At 36.3% G+C, this 22,116-nt stretch overlaps 1 protein-coding gene across 3 annotated transcripts in view; it reads right to left on the bottom strand.

Annotated features, from left to right (window-relative positions):
• Positions 1–22,116, bottom strand: part of LOC113391469 (AT-rich interactive domain-containing protein 5B-like) — an 81,763-nt gene that overhangs the window by 51,409 nt on the left and 8,238 nt on the right. For all 3 annotated transcript variants that reach the window (XM_064219708.1, XM_064219709.1, XM_064219710.1), the window contains exons 2-3: positions 861–1,002; positions 40–149 (exon numbers count right to left, since the gene is read on the bottom strand). In XM_064219708.1, the coding sequence (XP_064075778.1) occupies positions 40–149; positions 861–1,002 (252 nt within the window). The remainder of the gene's footprint in view (positions 1–39; positions 150–860; positions 1,003–22,116) is intronic.

Here is a 22,116-nt window from a genome sequence, read left to right as displayed (position 1 = left end):
CACCCCAGCACAACGTCGAACAGATTATAAATGACTCACCTCCCCATGAAGGCCTCTGCCATCTGGCGTGTTTTCTGGCAGGAAGTACAGCCTTAGCGAAACCAGGGTCTGGTCTGAGACCCTGTCCGTCCATAGCAGTTGCAGTTCGCCTGAAGAATGAAGTATATAATTAACTCACCTTGCTAGTAAAAAAAACAAGTAACGTACAAAACAAAACCGAGCTTAACCGAAGAAGGCGGGTGCCTCCAGGATCCGAGACAGACAAAATGTCCTGAGGGAAATTGAAAGTCTTTCTGTGTGGCGGGAGGTTGTAGTGATAGATCCTTGTGCAGGTCACTTTGGGTCTATCCACGTTAAATCATAATTCGCGTGAGTTAGTGACGCTTGTCTAGAATATGTCTCAGTGTGCGTGAGAGGACTATTTTTATATATATAATAGTTAGGACGGGCAAATGAGCCACCTTATGGTATGTGGTCACCACCGCAGATAGACATTGGCGCTGTAAGAAATATTTAACCATTCCCTACATCACACCAATGCACCACCAACCTCGGGAGCTAAGACGTTGTCCCTTGTGCCTGTAGTTACACTGGCTCATTCACCCTTTAAACAAAACAAAAATACTGAGTTGCTTAGCGATACAATATCTGATGAGTGAGTGGTTGCAAAAACGCATATAAGTTTATGTTTATTAAAAGAACGTCAACTTAATATGAGGAGGAGTACCTCCGTGAGTGCCCAGGTGACCTGCACGAAGATAAAATAAATTCGCTATCACCCTCTATTTTGTCGTTTGGTCTTTTGGTAAACCAGTCACAGTATAATACCAGATAATTCAGTGATATATTGAAGAACTTACCTATGGACACCAGCTCTGAATCCTGCCATATCCTCACGAAGAAAAAGTCTCCGATGGCCACGATCCTCTCCTTGGGTCCTGTCAGTCTAATCGCTTTGTAGAACGTGTACTGACCATGGTGACCACAGGGCGCCCCGACCAGCTGAAACAAGATAAATCATCAAACATGTAAACAAATATATCTATAAAGGTTTATGACTGGAGGGGCAAGGCTGACAGATGCTACCTTCAGGAGCCGCACTTTACATATCGACTGTACCTCCCTGAGGCACAGGCACACACAAACAAAACAAACTTGGACTTAATTACGATATGCCCCGTGACATGGACCGAATTCCTTTTGCATTGTTTCCAAGATAGTAAGAACTAGTATTACATTTAAATTTATTACACTTTTATAGTAATTGCATCGTTTGTCTTCCAAGAAAGTAACTTTGAGGGGGGGGGGGGGTTCTTGCTATGTTTCCTAATTCAAACTTTAATTGAGACGCCCAGGACCGTTATTCGCCTGTTAGTCTATGCTTTCGACAGCTACTGATTAGTTTGTTTGTATTAATTGTAATGTATCTATGATATTATATCTAACTCGAAAAGATCGTATCGTATAATTCATCTGAAACCGATCGTGTCGTACTATAAAAATGCGTTATTATTTATTTATGAGATTATGGGCGAATGGTCCACCAGGGACAACGGCTCTGTAAAAAAAAAATTTACTTTTACACACATCCCCCCCCAACTTTGGAAACTCAGATGGTGCTTGTGGTTAAACTGGCTCACGCATCCTTCGGACCGGAACACAATTCAAGTTATTTGAATCTTGTGTTAGTTATATCGACATATTAACAAATAAGCAAAATTAAGTCTCCGACATAAAATTACTTGAATGTTTTAATGTTTACATCACTTGCCCCACGCAGTAAAATCAAAATCAAAATATGCTTTATTCGAGTAGGCTTTTACAAGCACTTTTGAACCGTCATTTAACAAACTGTTTGGAGTAAAGCTACCACCGGTCCGGAATGTAGATTCTACCGAGAAGAACCGGCAAGAAACTCGGTGGTTACTCTTTTTCAACATATAAAAATACAGTCATGTTAGTTAAATACAATTATGTATGTATGTTATGTCTCCTGCCTGGAAGTCGACAAGCATTAACTTAACGCTTTTTTTATCATCAATATAATCTTGTATCGAATAATACGCCTTCTTTACCGATGTATTTTTTACGAATGACTTGAATCTATGAAACGGCAAAGTTAAAAATGTCTGCAGAATTTTATTATAGAATATAAGTAACCCGTGGTAATTATGTTCAATTAAATCATTTATAATTAAAGAAAACCAATAAACACAAAAACAAAAACCGTTAATAAAATAAATATATTATCTAACCATAGCAATGTCATCGAAATTTATTTCACACACGTAAGGAAGTAGACGGCGTGCAGGGCCTGACGTAACGTCACGAAGTACGAGTCTATGTTACCCCCAAGGCGGGACGTTACAAGGATCGCCCTCAGTATCACCGATTCTTCTTTGAACAAATTAATTTAATTTGAAAACTTAATTTGAATATCTTATATTGAGAAATCTATACATACAATAAAATTGGAGTGTCTGTTTGTAATATTAAAATAACCGCTTTTTACTAAATGCATATGTATGTATACACAGTACATATATACCAAAGTAACATTCTTTACAATTTATGTCTGTCTGTCTGTTTGTTCCGGCTAATCTCTGGAACGGCTGGACCGATTTTGAGGGGACTTTCACTGGCAGATAGCTGATGTAATAAGGAGTAACTTGAGCTACAACAATAACTTTTTTTGTTAAATTCAAACGCGCACGAAGTCGCGCGCACAGCTAGTCCTCAATAAATTATGATAATCAGTTGATATCGCCTCTTACGATTAAATACATTCGTATCAGAAGTATTTAATATATATGTACTTTAACATTAACATTACATTATTTTATTGCCTGTAAATTTCCCACTGCTGGGCTAAGGCCTTCTCTCCCTTTGAGGAGAAGGTTTGGAGCATATTCCACCGCGCTGCTCCAATGCGGGTTGAGGGAATACACATTGGCAGAATTTCTTTGAAATTAGACACATGCAGGTTTCCTCACGATGTTTTCCTTCACCGCCGAGCACGAGATGAATTATAAACACAAATTAAGCACATGAAAATTCAGTGGTGCCTGCCTGGCTTGAACCCGAAATCATCGGTTAAGATGCACGCGTTCTAACCACTGGGCCATTCCGTCTATACTGGCAACCCTCTGTCGCAATTCGCAATCCGTCACGCTGTTCGCAACCCCTCTGAGAGTTATTATAATTAGTGACGTCATTTACATTATGAACATTCACATTTAATTTAATAAGAATAATTTATAATTAACTATCAGCTCCCAACGACTTCGTTCGAGTGAAAAAATAACTATGGTTATTTAGAAAAAATAGTCTTTAACCTGATTGTAGCTTACACTACCCACCGACGACCTCCGTGGTCGAGTAGCGTGTACACCGGTCGATTTAGAAAAAGTTCATTAGTTTTCTATGTTGTCTTGGGTCTGGGTGTTTGCGGTACCGTTGTTACTTCAGATTTTCCAAAGGTGCTTTAGCTACTTACATTGGGATCAGAGTGATGTATGTGATGTTGTCCAATATTTATTTATTTATGATTTCCTACCGGATTCAATTGACTAATCAGGAACACACAAAAATGCGTCCCGACAACCAAATTTTTTTACGTAACAGGCAGGCAGAAGGTCAAATGGGCCACCTGATGGTAAGTGGTCACTACCGCCCATAGACATTGAAGACACGCCAATGCGCACCCAAGCTTGTGAGCTGAGATGTCACGTCCCTTGTGCCTGTAGTTACACTGGCTTGCTCAGCCTTCAAACCGGAACACAACAATATTATATTATACTGTTTGGTGGTAGAATACTTGTCGATTGGCTGGTACCTACCCAGACGGATTTGCAAAGTCCTACCACCAAGTGAGTAGACATACAGACGTACGGAATAATTATGAATATATAGATAATTCAGCTAGAAAATAGAGTGACGTCACTAATGGGAGGGGGCGGATAAGAATACGACCGGTTCCATAGACAAGCATCAAAAATATAAAATTAGCGACGTGTATATATGGGGTTCAAACCCGGGCCAACAGTCTTAATCGCCTTAATTTGTGATGAACTTAACCATCGTGGGAAAGGTTTATCGCCAAAGTCAACGACATGTATCCCCCAACCCATTGGACCAGCATGGAAGCTACGAATTCCAGCAGCTGGACATTTAAATGTAACTTTAATCCTAACATTTCATCATCATCATCATGATCAGCCTGTATTAGTCCACTGCTGGACATAGGCCTCCCTCTGAGCGCGATCTTCGGCCCTTCTCATCTATCTTCTCCCAACCACCTTCCGTACGTCATCGCTCCACCGCGCCACAGGGCTTCCTACACTACGCTTGACGATCCACGGTCCCCACTCTAGTACCTTCTTGCCGCGACGGCTATCAGTTCTCCGACAGCTGTGACCAGCCCACTGCCACTTCAGCTTGTTCTAACATTTACTTGAGAGTAAACATTTAAATGAATTTGTTATTATCCGACTCTCAGAGCTATTTTTGTATCGACTCCCACGTTTGCTCTTAATAGGGCCGATATACACGAGGATGCTTCTGATATTTTTAAATGTTGAAACTAATGAGTTTCTTGCTGGTTTTTTTGGTGGAATCTGCAATCCGAACCGGTGGTAGTACCGCTTAATATAGTTTGTAAAATGACGATTCAAAAGTGCTTGTAAACGCCTACTTGAATTAAGTATATTTAGATTTTTTGGTTGTTTAATATTCCCCTTTAACTTTAATATTACTTTAGATAACTTTATCGATTATTGGTTGTCGTTCCTTGGGGTTCAAGCTCGCTTTATGAATATAGGTTCAATGCTTTAGCCGAAATTATAATATTAGAGTAAAGTTTGTAAACAGATTACATAAGCAAGCATAGTGAAAAACCTGAATCACGCTATTAATATTTTCTGTGCCCCTTGCTATATATATCAACTATTTCAATGTGCTGTGACCCCACCGACTACGTTCTGAGTCGAGGTGCGATCTCATAGGAGACACCCTCAGGACGAACGTCACTCTCGAACCCAAAAGGGTTAACCTTAAGGCAGAGTCTTAGCACTCGCCCCAACGTTCGGTGACGCTGTAAAGGCCAGTAGGGCCAACAGCAATACACAAATATAGATAAAAAAAAAAAATGTGCTGTGTGTTGAACCGTAGGACATATTCTACGTCCTATAATGGAATCTCAATAACTTGTTACTGAAACCAGTGGTGATGGGGACGACGACGACCATAGACAGCTTCGAAATGGCACCTATAGGATGTCACGCCTTCTGAGTGGACTACCAATATCTGTATGATTTGAATCTCCTACCCGATGACGCCGCCGAACATTCCGAAACTTAGGAAATGTACTTAGACTAGAAGACTCTGTGGATCCGAAACAGACAATCTTCCGTTAACGTCCATGAAAATAACGACTTCAAACATTAGGGAATATTTTAATCTAAATCCCGGAATTTAAATGGTTTATAGTCTTTTAAGTTAGGCGGGGTTATGTTGGGGGGGTGGGTAGTTGAAATATAATTTAACTAAAATTTGTCCGTGATATTGTAAATTGAATTACGATTTACCGTCCGTTGACAATTTTATAAACTACATTACCTATTTAACCAACTAATGGTAGAGTTGCGAAAATGTTTGTTTGTGGTTTTTTTTTCTTAATTTTAGAGACGATTTCATCACTCAGTGATGATGTCATTGTCATCCTCATCAGAAAACAGAATTACAAAACATATTCAAGAAATTAGATTTAACTTTCCATATCTAGGTAGATACGGATTACAGATGATAATAATTAAAATGAAGTCCTTAATTATTAACAAAATAAAAATTAAAAAATTGTTACTGTCAATCACGACCGGGTGGAATGGTGGCAAGAATGCTATCAGCATTTTCCCGTTGAATCGCATTTTCGGTCCTCTGGACAAAAAAACACGAACCAGCCCTCCTGTCACCAGTGGAGGCAATACGGCGAGGTGTTTTACTTTTAATGTAGCCTTTTGCACTACCACTCAAAGGTACAAGTGTATCATAGGACAAAAACATAATTTGAATTGAGACACAAAAAGCAGCAATCTACTCCCAAGCCTCGGAAAGCTTGATTCTTAGTGGTCGGGCTTTGTGCAAGCCCGTCTGGGTAGGTACCAACCACTCATCAGATATTCTACCGCCAAACAACAGTACTCAGTATTGTTGTGTTCCGATTTGAAGGCTGAGCAAGCCAGTGTAACTACAGGCACAAGGGACGTAACATCTTAGTTCCCAAGGTTGGTGGCGCATTGGCGATGTGAGAAATGGTTAATATTTCTTACAATGCCAATGTCTATGGGCGGTGGTGTCCACTTCCATCAGGTGGCTCATACGCTAAACCGCCAAAATATGCCATAAAAAAAAATCTAACCGGATGTATTGGCATATCATGTCGTCTCATCAGAGAGTGAGGGAATACAGAGTGTACCTGTGCTAGGACACATACTAGTACATTATAATATGTCCTGATTTGACTAGTCCCCTTGATATCCACTGTAACCGAAATCGGCCAGGAGGTCATTATAATACCGATAGCAAACAGCCTGTTCGTTAAGTAAAATATTTTTACAAAAAAAAAAGCATCACTATACAGCACTCGTTCGTGCATTGGGTTAAAATTGGCAAAGTGCCCGAAATACTGGCAACATTTTTCCCTTTGGATAAATAGAGGACCACGGCGTTACTGTTTCACTAATATACTTCTTTGGTTTAGTGGCTAGCACGTAACAGAGGATACTGAATTCTGAAGTTAGTATAACCCAAGTGTCAGATTGGACAGTGCTCACTTATGCCGTATTATGAGCTGCAGTTTAGACAATTACTCTTTGAAAAGACCCAAATGACTTAAGACGTATATGTCCATAGAAATATATCGGTAAAGAAGGCATATTATTCGATTCAAGAATATATAGATGATAAAAAAGCGTGGAGTTAACGCTTGTTGACTTCCAGGCAGGAGACATAACATACATATATAATTGTATTTAACTAACATGACTGTATTTTTAGATGTTGAAAAAGAGTAACTACAGAGTTTCTTGCCGGTTCTTCTCGGTAGAGTCTACATTCCGAACCGGTGGTAGCTTTACTTTACTACTAGAAAGGAGCTATTAATCGAAGAAAAGCACAAGAAAAGATCACGTGACCAGAACTTAATTCCCGCTATTTCCGAAGACCTATCTCAACTCAGACGTCCTTCATAAACAATGACCTGATAAATATAACCCGTTGACATCTGGAACAGTCAGAACAACAGAATGTCACCGAATATAATACGATAAGGTTAGACAAGGGATGAGGAGTTAGCTAGTATGGTCACTTTGTGGCAAGGTATTGTGCAAACCCGTCTGCATAGACACCACCCCATCATCATACATTCTACCGCCAACCAATACTTAGTATTATTGAATTCTTTGCTTTGAAGGGAGAGTAAGCCAGTGTAACTAAACACCGTTAAATACGAACCGGTGACACAGTTAAGGCTTTCGCGGAGATGTTTTAGAGCTTATTGTGTAAAAACGCGTTAAGCACTATTTAAATATAAGACATATTCGGTACTGGATTTCGGGGAGGGTCGGGGCAACTGACCGGAGGCCTCAACAGGAGAGGGGCCCAAATAGAGAAATTCCGAAGAGTTAACAAATTTAATGTAATGTACATATAGACTATATCTAAATAGTCGGATTATATTTATTCATTATTTATTACTGTTTTAAAGTTTACTGTTACAAAGTGTAAATAAACATATTGACAAACCTTACTGTCAGAAATTAATTTGTAAAATAATAATCAGGAGCCTCCACTGCCCTGTTGCTATAGGGCCTCCTCTTCTTCGTAGCCCCAGAGCCTCGAGACCCTTAGATCCGGCCCTGGACATATTTATAGTAACACTGGTTCGAGAGAAAAGAGATTTTTCCAACTTGAAAGGAAACAAGGAACTTGGAAAAACTGCACTTATTTTTAATCAGCTCATCGAGCCAGTCTAATAAATGTTCTAAGATCGTAATTGTCCGAGCAACGATTGAAATCTTACGGCCTTATAAATATGTTTTAGCGAAGATTTATTCAAAAGTATCATTCATCATTAATTTGACATTTGTGAGAAAGAGACAGCATATTAATTTAAATTAAAGCCGAAGATAATATCGTATTTACAATAATAATAACAAAGTTTAGTTACAATTTACTGAACGAACTAACAATTCTGACGCCGGATGTAGCCATTTTGTCTGGTACGGATAGCATAAAAATATTTTAATTTTAACGAGATACAGAGATTCGGAAAAATAATTACATATACTTTTATAAATTTTTTAAAGTATGATATAATTATTATTTTTATTTAATTATTAATTTTAATATTAACACAATTTTTTTTTTTTTAAATCGTTTTCGTACAAATCGTGACCTCGTGGAATGATGGCAATAACGCTAGCAATATTTCCCTTTCTATCCTTTTTCAGATTCTCATTAATTTTTATTCCGAATGATAAAACAAGAAACCGCCACTGATTCGAGACATAGTTGACCAGCAAATCTTCACCATACAGAACATTTGGATGCCGTTTATCTTACGTTTTCGACCTAATTTTCTGATTTGAACAATTAAATAATTTGATAATTGAATTTAAAATCTATCATTATATTGATTGATTTCTTGTAGTGTGGGCTAAATCTACTAACTATTATTCTGATCTAACTTAGACTATTCCTCCCAAAAAATAATGTCAACTTACTTAGTTCTATTATTTACGATACGATACAACTTTAACCGAATCGCAACTGGATCGTTTCATTTGTAGATTAGGTGGACAGCTAAACAGCACCGGGTACGATTCGATTCGAAAGCGAAAAACTATCAACTTAATAACTTACTGAATTGAACCCTGTTTTACTCACATAGGTACTGACGTTTATCAAAACATTTACACTAAACGCTTCTTACAAACACAATAATGTTATTGTACATGATAAATCAACAACATCAACAGGCATGTAACCGCCTTGATACAATAATACCAAAACTTCATTTGAGGCACGTTCACAAAACTCAACCAAAAAAAGTACCTACACTTGAATATCAAAAAAATCAAAATATAATTTATTCGAGTAGGCTTTTACAAGCATTTTTGAATCGTCATTTAACAAACTATATTAAGTGAAGCTACCACCGGCATAGCAACATATAATATACCTATATACATATACATCTTATCAATCTTTTATATGATAAATGCGAATGATTTGATGGATACATATTTGTACAGAACGACTGAACTGAACTGAATAAATTTTGGCACAGGGATAGATTATAGACTTGAAAACCACCTAAACTCTATTCCAATCATAAGAGGAGGAAAGCCAAATAAACAACATTTGACATCAAATTGACGCGATATCATTGGTCGAGAGCTCGATTAATCTATATTCACTGTGGATTTGCGAAAAACTAGCGTTTAGAACGTCGACGAAACTGTTATCGGAAGTTCGGAAGTTAAATTAAAGTGGAAATAACTAGTTAAGTGTTGTATTATAAATAAAGATATATTAATCGAGAACTACCTGCAGTCCACATTATAGGATATATTAACAAATCGCATGAAGTACGTAAATCTAAGGTTTGTTTATCTTTTTTCCTACGTCCATTGGAACAGGCTTTAAGTTACTGTTCATGCAGGGCCATAACGATTTTCATGGCCTTGCATCTATAATATTAGTAAGATGCATAAAATAATCATTTCATAATTACATAACGAACTGTTTCCACCGATGACATTCTTATCGCACCCCCTATTAGTCGTGACGATGTCAAAAGACCGATAAACGGACACTGCTTTCCCTGTGACGGAGACGGGTCCCATTGTGGTGACGTACGCGCGCCGACATATTTGTTCCGTCTCTTAGTAAACAATGGTAAATACCTTGGCATACAAACGACGCGAATATTCATCTTAAACAGTCGAAATACTTTTAAATAATCAACTAATTTAATATATATATAAAATATACGGACGAGCGATTGGGTAACCTGATGGTTAGAAATATTAATAATTCCTTACATCAACAAAAACCCTGGGAATTAAGTACCTCGTACTTGTTATTACACTAGCTCACTCACCCTTCAAACCGGAACACAACAATGCTGAGTACTGGCGTTTGGCGGCAGAGTATCTGACCGCTACCACCCGGTACCTACCCAGATGCTTTACATTGCGTTGAATGAATATGCGAGTATCTTGCCGTCTCTGTTCACTGGAGGCTGCTTTCCAAAACGATAAATCCAAATAAAATTTGATTTAATTCATTTGTATTGCCCCCACTAGTGACAGGAGCCCTAAAACATTTTACTGGCAATTTTGACATCAACGCAGTCATAGTACAGCAGGTACATATTTATATCCTCTATATATAAATAATAATAATAATATATTATAATAATATTTAATTACAATTAATAAAAATAAAAAAATACATGTAATATTTTTTCATCTATCGCTACAAACGGGACGAGCTCGGAATCAATAAGTATAAAATTGAAATAGCCTCGGCACACGTGCGAGCGAGACAGCTACATTATTAGGGTAATGACCCAGTTTATATAACTAAATAAATATTAAAAATCGTATTATTACATGGGCCATTTTAAATAAGTAATTAAAATTTCTCTCATTTATTTAACACTTTTATATGTCCGAATGTAGCAGTTTAGCCTCTAAACAAACGGAACCGGTTTAAACCGGTTTAATCCTATTAATCATATTGTTTTATTATCCAGTATTAGTCGTAATTGTAAAGTTACTTACTTATTATTTTTTTGGTATTGTATGCATTATTAATGTGTGTGCGAATGGCCGACTGATGGTCAGTGGTCACCAATAAATTGTTTTTGATTGAAAAAGATTAACTACTGAATAGTATTAGTAGTATCAACATCCCGAACCGGTCCAGTGGTAACTTGACATTAATATTAACCTTTTAACGTGACGACGTAAGGAGCCTACTTGAATAAATAATTAAAGCACATTGCTTACTTACTGATTTTCGTCAACTTTACGATAAATTTTGATCGAATACTTTTATTACTAACCGTATTTAAAACGGGATATGTACCATGTTTTTTTATTTTTGACTACTGTAGTCCGATATGGACACTTCTAATGCCGTCAACGTCTACCCGCAAACGTCAGTCTCGTGAACAAGACATTCGTAGATGTCGAAATATCGAGCTCCACCAAATAAAAACAAAAAACATGGTAAATATCCCGTCTTAAATACTGTTTATTTTACCAACAACAACATTTTGTATTGTGTTAACAAGTACCACATAGGCGCCCGGCTATTGTGGCATATAATAACTATTCTCAATTATATTTTAGTGATTTATTTACCAATAACTTATTTCTATAATTCATTAATATCAATCATTTCGTTACGCTGTGAACAATAATTAAACCTTACTAGTTCGTAAACTGACTTCCGATTATTTGATATAAAAAGGGTAGTACGCGCCAAAGGAAGACATTCGATTGTTTTAATAAGTCCCGGCACAACGTTACGCTGTCCGAGTATTATAAATTGAAGTGTACCAATTATTGGACTGTTTTTTATTTTCATAAAAAACCCACAAGTGTTAACAATTGTGTTGTGGTTTTAAGGGTCGAGCCAGCGTCACAAGGGACGTAATATCTTAGTTTTCAAGGTCAGATACGCATTGACGATGTAGGGAATGTTTAATATTACTTACAGCGCTAATGTCTACGGGCGGCGACCACCACTTACCATCAAGCGACTCATTTGCTGCTCCGCCACCTTATACTATAAAAAAAATAAGATACTTTAACGCGGAGGAGCGTACCTTCTCGAGTACATGGATTTATATATTTGTTTTTTTTTTTTTTTGTAGTAAAGTTTTATTTGGTCTGAAACAAGCTCTGACCTACAAGTTAAACATGAGCAGTCTATTTACACAGTGTCTTCCAATTTGTTTTCGGTGCCAACCATAGAAGTACGAATAAACCAACCATAGAATTACATATTCCATGTGATTTGCTACCCGATTCCGTGCTGCTGCATGCCATTCCGCGAAGGCTTCGCAGTGGTTTTAGTGGATAGGAATCCCGTATAGATATACCCCAGTTAAAGGGAACCAGGTACCTTACCGATGGTATCCAATCGTTAAGAAAAAAAAACAAAAAGAAAGAAAAGCAATGGACTGGATCTATATACTTTCCCGGGCCAAAAAAAACTACAAAAGTAAAGATTAAACCGTATTTGTTTCGTTTTATTTATTTTACCCGAATGGAGTTTTCATCTAGTTATTATTGAATAGTCAATGTGACATATAACTCAGACGTTACACGATCCACGAGCCGAGATGGCCCAGTGGTTAGAACGCGTGCATTTAAACCGATGATTTCGGGTTCAAACCCAGGCACCACTGAATTTCATGTGCTTAATTTGTGTTTATAACACATCTCGTGCTCGGCGGTGAAGGAAAACATCGCGAGGAAACCTGCATGTGGCTAATTTCAAAGAAATTTTGCCACATGTGTATTCCACTTCTCCTCAGAGGGAGAGGAGGCCTTAGCCCAGCAGTGTGATATTTACAGGCTGCTAATGTAAAAAAATGTAAAAATGTTTCACGATCATCTTCACCAGCAGGCCCATTCTGTAACAATTAACTCGAAACTCACCGTAAAAACACGAACATGAAACGTCACGTTGCAAATACGACACCGACCATAATAATTATAAAACTTATAAGTCAAACGTATCAAAATAGCGTATCACTGGAAGTCGACTGTCAATATTTCACGGGTTAGACACGAAGTCAATTCTTAAAGAATCGCACTGCAGTTACGTATTTGTTACAGTTACTAACATAACTATTAGTTAACATTAACTCTACAACTAATAACTAATACGTTTATATAACTAAATAATTAATAAATTAATTAATTAATTTAATAATGACACTAAATTATATTATTTACTTACATGAGAGAGTATCGCGCTACAAAAGAACTAAAACAGACGAGCCAACTTCCCCACCGACTACGTTCTGAGCCGAGGTGCGATCTCATAGGAGACACCCTCAGGACGAACGTCACTTTCGAGCCCAAAACGGTTCACCTCAAGGCAGAGTCTTAGCACTCGCCCCAACGTTCGGTGACGCTGTAAAGGCCAGTAGGGCCAACAGCAATACACAACCACAGATACAAAAAAAAAGAGCCAACTTCATTATCTTCGTGTGACGGCTACGTTTGACACACGCCGAACGTCATACTTGACTAGTGTGCGTGTACTTAGCAACCAACCGTTGGCCACAATATTGCGACGGGTACTCAGCTTAGCCAGTCTATCTACCTTATAAATATCTAGTCTAAATATAACAAGTAAATAATCTAAGGTCACAAAAAAGAATGTAACACAAAATTATAGTACATATTTTTATTATTGACCACCTCCGTGGTCGAGTAGTGTGTACACCGGTCGTCATGGGTACGCCATTCCGAGTTTCCGTGTTCGATTCCCGACCGAGTCGATGTAGAAAAAGTTAATTAGTGTTCTATGTTGTCTTGGGTCTGGATGTTTGCGGTGCCGTCGTTACTTCTGATTTTCCTTAACACGAGTGCTTTAGCTACTTACATTGGGATCAGAGTGATGTATGTGATGTTGTCCAATATTTATTTATTTATATTTAATTATCCCAAAAACATAATTCTAGTTGCGTTTCGATACGTTACTCCTATAAGTAAAGCCACGTCGTCCGACTTGTGTAATTACCGGCTAATTACAAAAATAGCACACAAAGAAACGTGCCGCGGAAACTATTTATAAAACAAGTAGATAATACTATAAATAATTATTCGCCATGGATTTTTATACGAGTTTAAACATTACTATTATATACTACCACTCAGTGTTGACCGAACGAAGGTGACCCAGTGGTTACAAACAAAATCAAAATATACCTTATTCAAGTAGACCCCTAAAAGCACATGTGAATCGTAATTTTACAAAACTATATTAAAATTAAAGCTACCACCGTATAATACCTACCATGTAGATTCTACTGAAGAACCGGTTAGAAACTGTATAGTATTATTTTCCCACAAATCAAATCAAAGTATACTTTATCCAAGTAGGCTTTTACAAGCACTTTTGAATCGTCATTTAACAACCTATTTTAAGTGAAGCTACCACCGGTTCGCAAATGTAGATTCTACTGAAGAACCGGCAATAAAATCTATAGTTAAAACATTTGAAATACAAAGTTATGTCAGTTATTGTATTCTACAATTATATATATAATACTAGCGTTCCGCCCCAGCTTCACTCGTGTGCAATGCTGATACCAAATATCCTACAGAATGTCTTCATATACAACGATCACAGCTTTTATTTGTCATTAGACAATACAAACCCTAACGTCATTCATTTGCACATGCACGATGTATTTAAGGTACTTAATTGGATAAGGATGAATGCTGTATTGCTTGAAATCGCTTCGTAAACAAGACATTATTTCTCGTAAAAGTGAAGGATAAAAAATGGTTATTGTGGGTTATCCCTAAGAGATAGACACATACCAACGCCGACCTTTTTAAGTTGTTCAATACTGCAGTACAATATTTCGATCCAACTCGTTGAGTTAAACCAGAGTTTGCAATGTATGTTAAAAATTATATACGATATCACATTAGAAACCTCTAAAACGATCAGTATTCTATACTATATTATGGATGTATTATACAAATAAATCTTCATCTTGGATCACTCTATCTATTAAAAGGAACCGCTTCCAAATCTGTTGCGTAGTTTTAAAGGTCTAAGCGTACATAGGAACAGAGCGACAGCGGAAGGCGACTTTTGTTTTTTACCAAGTATATCCGGCCTGAAACTCAACGAGTATTAGCTCCACGAATTTTTACCTATACATATAATATAATTGGAGTGTCTGTTCGTAATATTAAAATAACCGCGTTTTACTAAATGCATATGTATGTATACACCGTACATATATCTAAATAACATTTTGTACAATTTTTGTCTGTCTGTTTGTTCCGGCTAATCTCTCGAACGGCTGGACAGATTTTGACGGGACTTTCACTGGCGGATAGCTGATGTAATAAGGAGTAACTTAGGCTACTTTTATTTTAGAATCGTATGTAAAATAATAATAAAGTCACGCTTCTTTATTAAATTCAAACGCGCACGAAGTTGAATACTCCCAAATTTCTACTCGCCTCGTCCTCGGAGGAAAACACCGCGAGTTCTCGATATCGCGTAAGCTATTTGTGTATAGTTTTGCATTGCATTATACCTAAACGTATGTCGTCAAGTGTATAGTTTCTTGAATTAGATTAGAGCACGCGTATGTAGTTGTCATGACGATTCAAAAGCGCTATTACGAGCCAACTTGAACAGAAAACATTTACGATTCTACGGATAAATCGTACGTCAACAAGGCATTTGGCTGCTTTAATGTTTTTTTATTTTTTTATTTTGGCATTTATTTGCCGAGAGGGCACAGATAACAACGAAATTCGAAAGACCATACAAGTACGAATACGTCAAAGATGCCATGTTCTTAATTTGTTTGTTAACAAATTGTTATTCAAACATATTTGCGCCATTGTCTATGGACGGTGGAGACTACTTACCATCAGGTCGCCATTTGCTCGCCCGCCTACCGATATCATAATAAAAAGGTACTGCCGTTTTAATTATTAATTATTGATGTATTTATACATTTTCACTACACACACACTACTAGTTTTCGACCGCGGTTTCGCCCGCGTTTTAGGTGTTGTTCGCCAGGTGCTATGCATAAAAAAAGTACCCTATATCCATCCTTATACTTCAAGCATGCTTTATGCGAAATTTCATCTAAATCGGTTCAGTATTTTGGCCGTAAAAGAGTGACAGATAGACAGTTACTTTCGCTTTTTATAATATATAAAATAAAATTCGAAAAACAAAAACTGCCTTCAAAAAAATAGCAAACAAAAACACAGCAGCGACTATTACAAACCCTCCCAAGTTAATCACATTGTACGTGATATTCAAATCTAAGATAAGCAGTCTTTCTGCGATCGAAATAAACCATAGAAATGTCCGAACATCAGTCCGCATAAATAATAACAGTCAAACCAATTGACTGAACCGCGACCCCAAAATAATGTTTATTTAATAAATATTAACAATAATATAGCGAACCCGCAAATTTAAAACCAATTACACAAATGAACCCTTTTTACGTCGACACGAACTTGATTTCAAATATTAAAATTTCTCGACAATATTTCCCTTTAAGCGTATCTAGTCTTTATTACTTTAAACGTAAGGTCGAATCTTAAGTTGGAACACAATTCGTTCAAGTCAAATACGTAAGACATACACCCGTCTCGCTCGCACGCGCGCTGCCCGTATCGCTGTCTCGGTCCTGTGTTGAGGGAGGATAGAGTCTTAAGGGTTGTTGAAGTTTTTATTTAATTTTTTTTAGTCAACTTTATTACTCTTCGTGTGTATATGAATATCGTTTCATTTGAATATGAAATAAATACGGATTTCTCTGCAAAATCTATACATATAATATTGTTTATCATGTATGGCTTCCACCGCGCTAGAACTACCGAGGAGTCTAGAAAGCTGGAATATAGACGAAAAGTTTATTTTACGACATCCGCTAAAAATGTAATTTCAATTTTACTCAATTCCAACCATAAGAGGAGAAATGTCATATAAACAACATTTGACAGCAAATTGACGCGATATCATTGGTCGAGAGCTCGATTAGTCTATGATATTCACTATGGATTTGCGAAAAAATGCAGTTTTGAACGTCGACGAAACTGTTATCGGAATTTCGGAAGTAAAATTAAAGTGTAAATAAGTAGTTAAGTGTAATAGTGTTGTATTATAAATAAAGATATATTAATCATAAACCCTTAGTAGTGCACAACATAGCTGAGTTATTAGCGAATCGCATGGAATACGTAAATCTAAGGTTTGTTTATCTTTTTTCCTACTTCCATTGGAGTAGGCTAAAGAGGTTTGAATGGGATATGTAACTGTATATGAATTTAACGTGTATTAAGTCAGAACGGACATATAGCTATTTTAAACATAAGCATTTAATGTATTCATTTGTTAATGTAATTTATAGTTTACCGGTTTAAAAGGGGGGTGGGGGGTGAAACAATTGTAGGTTTTCATAAAATTTCAAACGACAATTCATAAGTCTAAACAAAATTTTAACAATTTATGACAAAATACTTAGGCTTATAATACTAATATATATATTATAATAATAATATATAATACGTATATATATGTATATAAGTTGAACCTGCGGCTTTATCCGCGCGAAAATAAAACACAAAGCGTCACCCCCCACTTTAGCCTCTATCCCTTTCCGGGCACCAACTATCTCCATACCAAATCTCATCTTGTCATTTCTGTTTCAAATGATATTTAAAATAAATAAAAATATACTCAAAACGAATTAACCTGTAAGTACGTATACAATGAACTCATAAACAAAAATGTCAATTTTAACGAATCTTACAATTATAAAGATTACACAACAATCAGTTATGTAATCTATTTTTATTCAAAAATTCATCGAAAACCGTCCAGCCATTCGAGCGCGACGGCGACAAGCTTTCACATTTATAACATTAGCGTTACGTAACCCAGGCGAAGCCGAGGGTTATTTAGCGACCTTTATTAAAAAAAAAAAACAACATTTTTTTAAATTAAGTATAATAAATATTATTAATTTATTTTATAAAACCAGGCGGACGCGTCGATAGGAATTAAGATGTTACGTCCCTTGTGCGTGCAACAATGGCGCACTCAGCCTTCAAACCGGAACACAACAATACTGAGTATTTAGTTTTACGCACGGGCTCGCACAAATCCAAGTATGTAGTCAAAAGTTTTTTTATATATATATATATATTTTCATAAATATTTAGTTTCATGCGACAACCCTAACGCAACCCTACAAAATAAGACCTGTTATAAGGGATAGCGAGACGTGGTTCTCAAACTTTAGTCGTATAAATAATTTGTTTATTAAAATGTTATATTATATGCCGTGAAAGTTACGACGAATAAATAAAAAAAAATCAATATAAATCGAGAATTACGCAGACGGTGGATTACGAAACTTAGCGCAGTTAAAGTTTACATGGAGGAGTGCTGAAAGCTAATATGTATGTCTATGTAATAAAGATTAGAAACATTAAACTAATAAAAAACAAAATCATAGAAACAAACAGTTTACAGTCCACGACATCAAACGTCAGGTGAAAATTAAAAATCAGTGATGCTCTTAATGACATTTATTTTTATATCGTTCAGACACTTTAAACTTTGCCGTTTCATAGATTCAAGTCATTTTCAAAAAAGACATCGGTAAAGAAGGCGTATTATTCGATACAAGATTACATAGATGACAAAAAAGCGTGGAGTTAATGCTTGTTGACTTCCAGGCAGGAGACATGACATACATATATAATTGTATTTAACTAACACGACTGTATTTTTATATGTTGAAGAAGAGTAACTACCGAATTTCTTGTCGGTTCCTCTCGGTAGAGTCTACATTCCGAACCGATGGTAGCTTTACTTTAAATAGTTCGTTAAATGACGTTTCAAAAGTGCTTGTAAAAGCCTACTTGAGTATATTTTGATTTGATTTCAGCCGAGTCTCATTATACCTCCTCAATCAATGTAATTCATATATTTTTTAGCAACGAGTGACGGTTGAATTTAGACCAATGAGCGAACACTAGTCTTAGTTCATGTACACAGCATAACAGCAAACAGATACTGTTACATGTACTTTGGATTACAGTAAATTAACACGGATCCTATTACAAACAAAAGAAACTAAATTATACTACCCTTAGTTATTGTTTTGAGTACAACAAACGCTAGTGTAAAGCAGTGTACTGGTGATCATCCCTTCCGTCAAAAATACGTTTTTAAGAGTTTAGGGGGTAAAAACCTTTAGGGGCGCCTCACGGACTCTTCAACTTCATCACCAATGCGCAAAGCCCGGGTTTTTTGGCACCCTGGATTATGACGCGAATAATTAAACAATAATTCACCCATAATGGGTGTAATTCGTGTTTATAATTCATCTTGTGCTCGGCGGTGAAGGAAAACATCGTGAGGAAGCCTGCATGCGTCTAATTTCAACGAAATTCTGCCACATGTGTATTCCACCAACCCCCATTGGTACAGCATGATGGAATATGATCCAAACCTTCTCCTCAAAGGAAGAGGAGGCCTTAGCGCAACAGTGGGAAATTAACAGGCTCTTAATGTATGTATGTAATCGGTAAATGACGTGTACCAGGATATCTTAGTGAAAAAATCAAATTAGATTAAACATGTTAAGATTATTTTATTAAAAGATAATGACCGCTGAGCAACGCCTCGACGCGTCTCAATAGCTCTGCAATCGTAACATATATACTTTCATAAAGAACACTGCGATCCTTCAACACATTAAAGTCACGTCATCTATAGGACGCGAAGAAGGAGGACATGGGGGGGGAAGAAGAGAGAACTGATTGTAACTAACGGCCACTTGGTCCCGCCCGTAGGCGTCATACTAGCAAACCTGATATTATACAATAAACAAATTATATATTTATGTTTCCCCGCGGATCCCTTGTTTTATTATTATTACATTAATATATTGTTATCATTGATTTGTTGAGCTCACTTATCTCGTGATAAAATTGAGATAACGCATTCCAAATACGGCGTAACGATGAAATTTTAACTGAAAATTTTTACAATATTTTTTTTACACGACGTTTTAATTCAGCATTCGACATATTGCCATTGAAATTGGCATTTGAAAAGGGGGGAATATTTTGTTCATACACGGCTACCAACATAAAAAAAACCAGAACACCAGAATTGTACCTGAGTTCTAGTGTGTAGCCATATGATCTAGCCATTGGACTAGCGTGGTATTCATCCAGTCATCATACATACAATATAATTGGAGTGTCTGTTTGTAATATTAAAATAACGCTTTTTACTAAATGCATATGTATGTAAAGACGGTACCTAAATAAGTCTATTTATCTGTTTGTTCCGGCTAATCTCTGCAAAGGCTAGACCGATTTTAACGGGACTTTCACCGGCAGAGAGCTGATGTAATAAGTGAATTGGCTACAACAATAACTTCTTGTAAAACCAAACGCGCACAAAGTCGCGGTCACAGCTAGTATCTAAGATTATAATGAAACTTGTGTCAGAAATGTATCCGTAGTAGGAGACCTGGTTTCAAATTCTACTAACAAATAGTCAGTTCATCGCAATCGAAACGAAAAATACAATTCCCGATCATCCGTTTCGATTCGGTCAAAGATCGGAATATAATCTTAATAGTATCGTAAACAATACAAATACATAATTTGATCCTGTTATCAAGCTGAGGGTAGTTTTTGCGAGGATAATTAGAAATCAATAAATACCAAGTCTACACCTTATTATCTTCAATATAATAAATAAATAATAAATTTGAGATGTTTCTTATTATGTCGTAAACAAACACATTCATTGCGTTTACATTGCAGACGCTGTCTGAACCCTACGAAATTAAAATAGGTCCACAAAATAGTCCGCTATGGTATATTTTCTCACAATAACCATTTTACATACTTCACTTTTACGAAAAATAATGGCTTATTTACGAAGCGATTTTAAGCAATGCAGCATTAATCATTATCCAATTAAGTACCTTAAATACATTGTGCATTTAATATAGTTCAATATGGCCCTTAACAGACTCAAAAAGCTGTGAACATAGTATATATACATACATTATACATTCTGTAGTATATTTAGTATCAGAATTGCGTGCGAAGCCGGGGCGAGTCGCTAGTCGAGTAATATGTTGAATTCGTAATTTCGTGATTACTCGTAAAATGATTACTAATATTGTACAACTAGTATCATATATAAATACATTCAACTCAACCACACTTACAACATTGTTAATTGGATCCAATTGAACATGACAGCAAAACGTCAAACATTGTCGAACTATTGTGATTTCTGATGGGGGATGTCGTAAACGCTTCGAACGCCGACGAATTTTTTCACTTCTTACGTAGATATATTTACAAAAGGATTTCGTAATTGTATATATTACTAGCTGTGCCCGCGAGTTCCTGCGCGTTTGTATTTAACAAAAAAAAGTTATCGTTGTAGCCTAAGTTACTCCTTATTACATCAGCTATATGCCAGTGAAAGTCCCGTCAAAATCGGTCAAGCCGTTCCAGAGATTAGCCGGAACAAACGGACAGACAAACAAACAAAAAATGAATAATACCGCGTATACATACATAAGCATTTAGTAAAACACGGTTATTTTAATATTACAAACAGACACTCCGATTTTATAACACGTATAGATAAAGACATATAATTATAGTGCATAGAATTGATTCTAAAACTCTGCCGATTGATAAATTCAAATCATTTGTTACAAGTACAATCAAAATTAAAACATATTATTCAACACAACATTACACAGATTATAAAAAGCGTGGATCTATACGTTCAACTTGTTGACATCCAAGCAGGATATATGTTGGAAAAAACTTAACGTAACTTTTGTAACTTGCCGGTTCTTCTCTATAGAATCTACATTACGAACCGATGCGATGGGAGCTTTAGTTAATACGGTTATTTAAAACGACGAGTCAAAAGTGCTTTTAAAAGTAAATTATATTTTGATCTATATAGGCCATAATTACTAAAAACAAAAAGGCATATACCTACTTAATTTTCAAACTAGTAGAGAGTGCAAATTATTGATATTTAAAAAAAAAACAACAAAATGTTTGATATTATATACTTGATATTCCTCTTTACTAAGCATTGAATAAAAGGGGGGTTAGGATCAAAGGATTTCAAAACCGAATAACAAGAGATGATAATCATCAATTCACCTTATTACCCTTATACTCTTAAGAAGTTATTACGTGATTGACGCACAAATAAAAAAGCCTAAATATATATAGATTTTCA

The sequence above is a fragment of the Vanessa tameamea genome, chromosome 29 (genome assembly GCF_037043105.1).
Source record: "Vanessa tameamea isolate UH-Manoa-2023 chromosome 29, ilVanTame1 primary haplotype, whole genome shotgun sequence".
Lineage (NCBI taxonomy): Eukaryota > Metazoa > Arthropoda > Insecta > Lepidoptera > Nymphalidae > Vanessa > Vanessa tameamea.
This window is presented reverse-complemented; position numbering and strand designations above follow the sequence as displayed.